At 45.0% G+C, this 10000-nt stretch overlaps 1 protein-coding gene across 9 annotated transcripts in view; it reads left to right on the top strand.

Annotated features, from left to right (window-relative positions):
• LOC121542040 (transcription factor COE3) overlaps window positions 1–10000 on the top strand; it is a 96091-nt gene that overhangs the window by 11923 nt on the left and 74168 nt on the right. For all 9 annotated transcript variants that reach the window (XM_041851480.2, XM_045207584.1, XM_041851472.2 and 6 more), the window contains exons 2-5: window positions 830–986; window positions 3500–3563; window positions 4586–4641; window positions 7149–7222. In XM_041851480.2, the coding sequence (XP_041707414.2) occupies window positions 830–986; window positions 3500–3563; window positions 4586–4641; window positions 7149–7222 (351 nt within the window). The remainder of the gene's footprint in view (window positions 1–829; window positions 987–3499; window positions 3564–4585; window positions 4642–7148; window positions 7223–10000) is intronic.

Below are 10000 nucleotides of genomic sequence, written 5' to 3'. Positions count from 1 at the left end.
GTGTGTGTGTCTGCGCGTGTGTGCGTCTGGCGTACGCCTAGTGTGTGGAGGTCTTTTATTCTTCAGGCCCAGGGGATGCAGGGCAAAGTGGAGTGAGTTTGACTGACAGGTCAGGGAAAACTGGAGTGGCGCGTTTGCCAAGTCGAATGGTGCCCCACAGCGCTTGGCATGAACAGAGGCAGACGCTGCCTTCTGGGGTCCCCGCTACCCAGCCAAATTCACATTGTTGAGGTGGTCGAGGAGACAAACAACACAAAGGAACACGTGGCACACACAGGGAACGTGAACAGAGGGCCAAGTGTCTTTCATTTATCTCTCTCTCTCATAACTCCACCACTCTCTCCTTCTTTTCCTTATTTGTGTTGTAGTTTTATTGAATTTTGTTTCAAGAGATGGTCGTTGTTTTGGGGGGTAGTTGGTGATATAGTAGGTGTTGACCTGATGAAGATTGATTCTTGTCAGAACAATGAAAATGTTTTGAAACACCTCAAAGTGTAGGTTTCTTTAAATGAAACCAATGACTGTATAGTAATAATTATCAGGACTCTGGGCCCTATTCAATCACAACTACTCCAGGGTTTCTTCTTTGTGAGGCAGCATACTTGAATTATTGGAATACTACACATACAATTTTATTTTTGTTTCACAGAGTAAACAGCATTTGTTTTACCTGCAGAAACAGCTTGTGATTGAATAGCGCCTGCTGTGTTTAGAATTGCTATGGTGGTCCTCGTCTACACAGTACTAACCAAATGTCATCCTTCTCTCTCTCCCATTTGCTCTCCCCCTTTCCCTCTCTTCCCTCTCTCTGTCTTTCTCCTATCTATAGCGGTGTAGGTCTGGCCCGGGCCCACTATGAAAAACAGCCCCCCTCGAACCTGCGCAAATCCAACTTCTTCCACTTTGTGTTGGCGCTGTACGACCGACAGGGCCAGCCCGTGGAGATTGAGAGGACCTCCTACATAGACTTTGTGGAGAAAGATAAAGTAAGACCAACACACAAAGGGGAATGGGAAGGAGGGCATGTGTGCCAGGTATAGCTGGCATTGGGGATAAAAGGGTGGCACTGACGCTGGGACCAGTGTTTGTGGCACGTCATTCCTTCTGCTTTGTTCAGTGCTATAGCACAGTGATGCTTTGAAACATGGAACGTGTAGCACACAAACTGTGGACACATTCATTTTTCTTCATGTCAAGTCAAGATCAATATTTTTTCCTTATATTTTTCATTGATTTATTATATATACTGCAATATAATGTAATGCATTTCTTTTGTGAATTATATTTTTATGAATTGTATATCTTTGCATTATGATATTATTGAACATAATTATATTATATTATATATACACTCATTTGATTATATTGATTTCAATTTATTAGAATTTCATAAACAGAATTTTACACATAAATTTTAAGATAATATACTCTATGTAGATAATATATTGATTATGTCCACCTCATGTTCATGTTTTTATTTACTTAACTGAGTTCCATATTGTAAGTATCTTTTGTTAGTCATTCAATACTAATTCAAAGTATTTGATTTTGAGAAAGTACATTCATGAGAAAAGCTTTTGAGATTTGTTACAATAACTGAAACTTGGAAATAACTGAAACTTGGAAAGATTGTAATCTAGAAATCCAGGGAGCTGGTTGTAAATTGATAACCATTCAGATATAGAAGCACTTGCAGTTTCCAAAGAACCTGTTGGGGGGCAGTGATGAGCAGAAGGCAGAAAGTTTGAATGAAAGTAGTTTTGATTCAGCTTTAAATCAGACATTAAAGGTACTATTTTTATTTAAGGAATTTTGATGATGAGGTTACATCTATTTAAAAAAAATCTCATTTTGATTTAAATAATACAAGATAAAATATAAAATATGATGATCCTCTGGCATATTTGAAAACCCTTTGTATTCATTTTAAGCAGTCATTTGAAATGTAATTTCTTGTACATTCCTTTGTCATCTACAGACTCTTTGCTATGAGTGTATGGCTACCTCTCTGTCTGTGTTCAATGGTATTGTTCAGCAGTACCTGTGCTCTCAGTGGTAATGGTAACCCACTTCTCTACCTGCCGCCTGGGCCGTTCTGCCATGCTGCCGGGGGGTTGTTCTCAGTAAAAGGTTACAGAGAACAGCTCCGCCCACGGTCAGGAGGGACGGCGGCCAGCTGGCACGGTCGCTCCTCCCGTCCTCCCTGCCCGTTCACCTCTGCCTTGACCTCCAGCCCGTCCCTGGGCCCCTGCCAAGACTCCACTGCACATTTGGCACCGCGTGGCGGCGGGGGAAGGAGAGAAATACAGAGCGAAAGAGAGAGGGAGAGATAGATGGTGAGGGAGTGAGGAAAGGAGAACGAGAAAGGGAGTGATAGAGGGAGAGAGGGAGACAGAGTGGAAGAGAGGGAGGGAGAGAGAGACAGAGAGACAGAGGGGAGCGGATGTGGCCTCTCTCCCGGTGCCCGCCCGTGAGAGCGACTTGGCCCACCTGGAAGCTGAGGTCATCAAAGCTAACAGGCCACTGTCACCTAGGCAATGTCTCCTCTCTCTTACCGCATCTCTCTGTATAGTTGTGGTAACAGAGTTGTTTTTCCCTCAGCCACAGTGTTGTTTCAGTTCCTACGCGAGTTTGCCCTTTTGTCGTTGCTGTTTGATTTATTCCTGGCTGGACGATACAACAGGCAGCTGGTTTGTTGTGTGCGTGTCAGCAAGGGGAGTTGGAGGAAAGATTAAGATTCCATGTTGTATCTCACTATGGCCCTGCAGTGGGAATTTGGGCATTGCCAAATACTCTAAAATAGCAAGGGTTTAGCAACTTCAGAAGTATAACTCAATCAGAGAACGGTGTGGATTATCCTCAGGGTTCATGGGAAAAATATTGTGTTTTTAAAGACATGAACCCCCAGAACTAATTTTCCCAGAATTGTCTTCCTGATGATAAAAATCTAGTAGATATCACAAAGGTTCACTTTAATTAATATGTTTTCAGTTGCATACCATTATTAGATTGACCTGTGATTTACCTTAACTAACAACCTTCTAATTGCTAATTCATTCGACCTAAAATGAAACCACAAAGTAATAACAGTGTTATAACAGCACATAACAACGCTGGTTGGTCCCTTAGCCTCTTATGGGATTTAAGTTTCCTCTTCAGATGATCTCTACTTGTGGATACAATATTAGTCTGGGAAGTCCCTGTGACATAGGAGTTGGGATCAAGATTAGGACTTGTGGCCCAACATCTGCTTGGATTAGGACTGGGATGTTGCTCTTTGGACATTTTCAGTGATAGAGTAGATTGAGGCAGATGAGCATAGATTAGGAAGGCGTAGTTCCTTTTTTTCCGTTTATTATGAGGTTTGTATTACGTACAAGACCCTTTATGACATCACAGCAGTGGACTAATGGGCTGATGTTGCCTTTTGTTCGGGGCGTCACCTCAAAAGCTGAGAGCCATTTTGACAATTTTCTGTGTTTGTCTTTGACTCTTTCAGGAGTACAATGGAGAGAAGACCAACAACGGCATCCATTACAGGCTACAGCTTCTTTACAGTAACGGTAAAACCATGATAATCCCTCCAAACATATTGCAGAGTTCTCTCTCTTCTCACTACTCTCTGTGGACAGATTAGTTTTAGCACTTCCAGGAAAAACAACATTAAATAAAAAAAGACAACACTAACATAAGTGGTAATCCTTATCACATCTGGAATAATATTTGACGACCACCAAATCCTAAAGTCTGTTTTGGTCATCGGGGAAAATACTTGAAATTTTAACACTGATCTGTGGTCATTGAAAGCGCACACCTTAGATTTCGGTTGGCTTGGATATTGTTTTGAGACCACATCGTGAGAAGAGACAGAAGACTCAACTGGTTGGTGTTCAGTACAATTCACCAGTAACCTAAAAATATATATTTTTTAAAAGCACATAGAAACGGTGAGATTACAGGCAAGAAAGAGCAAAGCGACTAGCAGTTTCCCATGGTCCTTTTTGAATACCCCCTGTTGTGTTTATGTCATATTTACGCTCCGTTGCATAGCTAATAAAAGATAAGTAATCATGGTTGATATTTAATTTGTTTGTGAATGAGAATTCCTTGTTATCCTAGAGGAAAAATGCAACGGGAGTGAGGAGAGCTCGGCAGTTGCAACCGGGAACGCCATAAATAATAAAAAAATTCAGGAGCACAGACTTGTTTGTTTTAGCTGGGGGGGGGGGTACAAAAGCTTGATCTACATGACAAGTACTACAGAAAACATAAAATACACTATGGGGACACAAATAATAACAGAATTAATTTAGAAGACATTACTAGAAATCAGTCTTTTATGTTTTTCTTTCTGTGCAAGAAGTTAATTAGCATTTTAGGCTGATGTTTATATTGTTGTCGCTCAAGACGTTTCATTTGGCTAAACCACACGCCTACTTCTATGCAAATTATTTACAGGGGAAGATGACGTTAAAATTGTTATTCTGTCAATGGATCTTAACATTTCAATAATCCAAATTGGTGTCATGTATTATTACATTTTAATTGCAGGATATCTAATACATATTTGTGTTGTGTTTTGCAGGCATCAGGACAGAACAAGATCTGTTTGTACGGTTGATAGACTCCATGACCAAAGTGGTGAGCATTCTTCTTACACTGATCCCATCCTTTTAACAGGCTACTAGTAAAGTGTGTTTCAAACGCTTCTGCTATAAGTCAGTGTCCCAACACTGTTTCCAGTAGCAGTGCTACACTGCAAATCATACTGCAACCCACCACCTATTTTGTACATAATGTAACATGAGTCAACCTATCCGTGCTGGGATTTTAACCCATGTACACAGACACCCTTCAGTCATTTTACCTGCTGAGCTAAAGTACTATCAATTTACAGTACCTCAGTGGCAAATAACTAGTCTTGACCAGTCAGGCTAGAGGACATAGGGGCAGCCGACACCGATGTAGCAACCTGGCTCCACCACACACTGTACTGTATACTCTTCCCCACCCACCAACCCTCCCTATCCCTATCCCCAGCCCACCAGACCCTCCCTATCCCCAGCCCACCAGACCCTCCCTATCCCCAGCCCACCAGACCCTCCCTATCCCCAGCCCACCAGACCCTCCCTTTCCCCAGCCCACCAGACCCTCCCTATCCCCAGCCCACCAGACCCTCCCTATCCCCAGCCCACCAGACCCTCCTTATCCCCAGCCCACCAGACCCTCCCCTATCCCCAGCCCACCAGACCCTCCCTATCGCTATTCCCAGCCCACCAGACCCTCCCTATCCCCAGCCCACCAGACCCTCCCTATCCCCAGCCCACCAGACCCTCCCTATCGCTATTCCCAGCCCACCAGACCCTCCCTATCCCCAGCCCACCAGACCCTCCCTATCCCCAGCCCACCAGACCCTCCCTATCCCCAGCCCACCAGACCCTCCCTATCCCTATCCCCAGCCCACCAGACCCCCCTATCCCCAGCCCACCAGACCCTCCCTATCCCCAGCCCACCAACCCTCCCTATCCCCAGCCCACCAGACCCTCCCTATCCCCAGCCCACCAGACCCTCCCTATCCCTATCCCCAGCCCACCAGACCCCCTATCCCCAGCCCACCAGACCCTCCCTATCCCCAGCCCACCAACCCTCCCTATCCCCAGCCCACCATGCCCTCCCTGTGTCGCCATGTCAGGCTGTCACAGATCGATGCGGCAACCAGGTCCTCGACAAAGCATCAGCCACGGAAACCAATCAATAGCCCTTAATGTGCTGCAGCGACGGCGCGCTGTAGACAATAATCCTGACAGCAACACGAGGAGCTTTCTACCTTGGGTGCGCCACTCAAATCCATCCCTCCTGCCTAGACTTGGACAGACAGACATGCAGACTTTGCATACTGTAGTGTGTCCTCCTGCAGACAGGCAGCCCTGTAGCTGCCAGAGGGGGGCCCGGGTCTATTGATTGGCTGTTGTGTGTTAGAAGCCTCTTCTCAGACACTCCTATTGGCAAATTCAGCTGTATTACTGTATGTAATGCATTCACATGGAAGGCAGTATGTTGCACACAATAGGAATACAAATAATCTCATTTTAATGGTGAATGTTTGGGCAAATATATCTGTTTGATATCCCCCCTCAATCGGCCCTGTCATCCTCCAAAAAGCTGAATCTTGACTCTTGGCCTTTTTGACATGGTGGTATCACTCACACACGTCCATGAAAACTCCCAGACTAGCACCAGGAGGTTGAGTGGCTACTTGAATCAGAAATTATTATGTATAAATATCGACCCGATACCCCCCACACCTCCTCTCCTCCCTCCTCCCCACACACATTCCCACTCCCATTCTATCGTTCCCATCGCAATCCCTAACCCTTCTGGCGAAATTGGCATATTTTAATATAGAGGAAGGGAGGCAGGGAGGAATCAATAATGCAGAAGTGGTCATTATCCTAAAATTATTGTCCCCTTGGGGTGTATGTGTGTGTGTGCGTGCGTGTGTGCTTGTGGGGGGCAACTGACCACCTAGGTGGACAAGGTAGGGGTAGGTCATTGGGGGAGTAAGAGGAGTGGGATGAAGCACTCTCTCCATCCCTCCATCCCTCCATCCCTACGGCAGGGGAGGTATAGAGCGAATGAAGGAGGGAGCAGCTCCTCTCAGTGATCATCCCTCATCCAGGGCCGACATGACAGCTCCAGTGAAGGATGCCCATGGGGTGGCCTGTCTCTTACGGGGCCTAGCACGGCCATCTGTCTGGGAGGGGTGGAGGGCCGACCGGGCCATCCTACAGCACGTGGCCCTCCACTACAGGAGGGCTGCCACCTCATCGGCCCCCTCCATCTCTTCAGTCTCCTATTAATATGATATGAAAGTTGGGCAACCCTTTTTTTTATAGTCCTGTTTCATCTGGTATTTACTTAGTAGTTACAGTAGCGCATCCATTTCTATTGTAGTTATTTAGCAGACACTGATAATGAACACATGCAGAAAGCCTTTCCAATAATATGTAGTCAGAACCTTTACAGGGCTATGATCAGAAATTGTACAGAGTAAGCACAAGTTCAAGTACAGGGACCCAAAGAAGACTTGTGGGATTACATTAAGGCTAAACAAACATAAATACCTGCTGCTCTCTTCTTCTCCTCAGGCGATCCTCTACGAGGGCCAGGACAAAAACCCTGAGATGTGCCGCGTCCTTCTCACCCACGAGATCATGTGCAGGTCAGTGCCACTCTATACCCCACGGCTAACCAATAGGGTAAAATGCAATATTTAAAGGGATATGTCACCCCAAATTCAAATGAATGAGAAAGATTGGGTTTCTAAATTCATTTGGGATTAGGGTCCACAGATCATCCTGGTTCATATAGCAGAATCTACGTTCATGTATTATTGACTCCAGGCCATTTCCTGGCAAACATTTATGTTGGGGTGAACTTTCACTTTAAGTGATCATCACAAGGCTCAAGGTTACCTCAGCCCACATGTCTAAAGTCCCATTGGTCAAAACCAGTGAATTGCATCCAGGAAGGAGCTTCCTTGATTCCTCTATATTTTTGGTCTCCAGGTATCCCTTTTCATGCTATATGGACCTCACTATACAGCCCTATAGGGTTGTCCTCATTAAATAAGTATATTTGGATTGAAGACCATGCTGAGTATTTATCTACCCACTGTGTGTCTGCCAGATGGGGGCCCATGTTGATGGGGGGGCTATGTGTGTGTTTGGGTGTTATGATCGAGATTGGCTTGGAACAGGTCTGTAGGGGGGTTGGTTGGAGCCTGGTAGGAGTGTTAATTATGCAATACAGGAAGTGTGTGTGTGTGTGCAGCCCTGGACGCTGGGGGGTTGAGGAGCTTCACGCCTTGGCCCACAAGAAGCCTCAGCTGGGTAGACTAAAAAGAAGAGGGAGGAGGAGGCAGTTGAGGACGACTCTGCCTTTTGCACTGACTCAGACATCACTGTTGGAACCCAATTGCATATGTATTAACTGCTATGTAAACAAGATCAATTCAAGCAAACCTGAATCTGGAAGATTCTTGAGTAAGACACAAGAGCATTCTCCTAGCACTGTGAGAAGCCACTTTTTGATTGGTTGGATCAATAAAACATATTTACAGGTCCAGAAACAAAGAAACATTCAGCTGAGTGTTTATTAAAGTTCTCACAGCGCTGGAAGAATGCTGATTTGTCTCACCATGGAAACCCCCGGTCGGTTATTTTGATTGAATAAGGATGGCTTTTAGTCATTATCGTACTAATGTTATGACCTACAGTAGCTGGGGAAACCATATTGTGTCTTATCTGAGGGCTATCTCATGGTTATCTCATGCATCTTGTTTCGCGCTTCAAAGCCGATTTCAAACAGTGCATGGAGTGACATTCACTGTTTTTAAATTCCATTGAAACGGTTGATATCGAAGTTGCGGGCAATTCTTTGAGCGACGGACCCATTGTCTCCTCCTTGGAGATCCCCTCTGATATTAGACTTCATTTTTATAATGACGGTTCCACTCGGCGTCGGTCATTACGTGATTGAGTGCGATTATTAACCATCATTCCCCTGATGAATGGCGTCTTTCCATTGGCTAATGAGAAGGGGATGAGAGATACAGTCTCTTTCTTAATCTGTCTCGATCTCCCCTTCTGTCTCCCAGGTGATAGGGACATGATGGTTGAGGTGTCTTTATCTAGTCCCTCATGGTGTTGCTACCTGGCTCGCTGCTGAGTAAAGTAACAAACTCAACCTGCAGAGGAAGTATACTGTAGCAGCTGGTAGGGGCATGGCAATGTGGTCCCTGGTGGTGGAACATACTTGTTCTGCTTGGAGGCTTGTAGCTTTTTCTAGAACTCTCTGAAGGCAGAGGAGTTTTCTTATCTTAGAGTTAAAAGCACTGAAGCTATTTAAAGGTTTTACAATTTAAAAGATTTGCAACAAGTTTGTTAGTTGTTAATTAGATAGACATGACAAAGTTATAGATTGTAGGATCAAAATGGAAGAACTTGTACTGAGCTTTGGGTAGGCCCTTTATTTACAGTGTTTTAAAGGCATTTATTTAAGCATGAAAATATCACTGCTTGACATACACAAAAATATTAACTTAAAGGAAAGTTTCACTCAATGTTATATCGTTTTTGTGCATCTTTGAATGATGTTCTATCGATTCCCGGGTCATTTAATGTTTTCCTGTGTAAAGCAGGCAGAAATACAGTGGGTATGATGAGTTTGCATCAACGGCAATAGCTCAGATACACATGAAAACAGGAAATGACCCTTGGAATCGATAGAACATCACTCAGAGATGTACAAAACTGATACAACATTCAAAATGGGTGAATCTTTCCTTTAAATATGTCAGTAGTTGATTAGCAAATGGATTTAAGTGTCACTACATTCCACTTAATGTGACTTGCATTGGCTCATGATACCAACACAGCATTTTCCCCATTCTTTAATTTGAGACTGGCTCTTCCAAAACCACCAAATGGGGCTGTGTGGCAGTCAGTTGGCATGGGCCAGTCATCGGAGGACTGTACTATGGACTGGGCTCTGTGCACCAGCCCTGGTGCCAGGCTGGAAGAAGGCACGCTGTGTGAGAGAGAAAGGCTTGCCACGGGCGTCCTCTCCCAGCCAAACCGGCTGCCTGCCTGCCTGCCGCATATCATTAGGTCTGGCCATGGCCCTCATGTTTGGGCTGGGTAATTACAGCACTTGCCCTTTGAAAACAAGCCCTCCATTGACAGCCATTCACTGTGTTCGCGTCTTATCACAGGCCTGTGATCCAACAGACTGGCTCTGTTACCCTCCCTCTGATGCCCGTCTTCAGGTTCCTCAGGGAGCCTTTGAAGGCTTCTCTTGTTTTTTAGTTCAGCTTCGAACGCTGCTGAGACAACCTGGTTTGGTGCTTAAGTAGATTCCGCTTGTGGGGATCATTTGAAGTGGGCCTGGCTGGCTGGCGAGCCAATGGTAATGATGCTATTGACCAAGGCATGGTGCC

The sequence above is a fragment of the Coregonus clupeaformis genome, chromosome 3, assembly GCF_020615455.1.
Source record: "Coregonus clupeaformis isolate EN_2021a chromosome 3, ASM2061545v1, whole genome shotgun sequence".
NCBI lineage: Eukaryota > Metazoa > Chordata > Actinopteri > Salmoniformes > Salmonidae > Coregonus > Coregonus clupeaformis.
The sequence above is the reverse complement of the archived record's forward strand: the minus strand, read 5'-3'. Positions and strand labels throughout refer to the sequence as shown.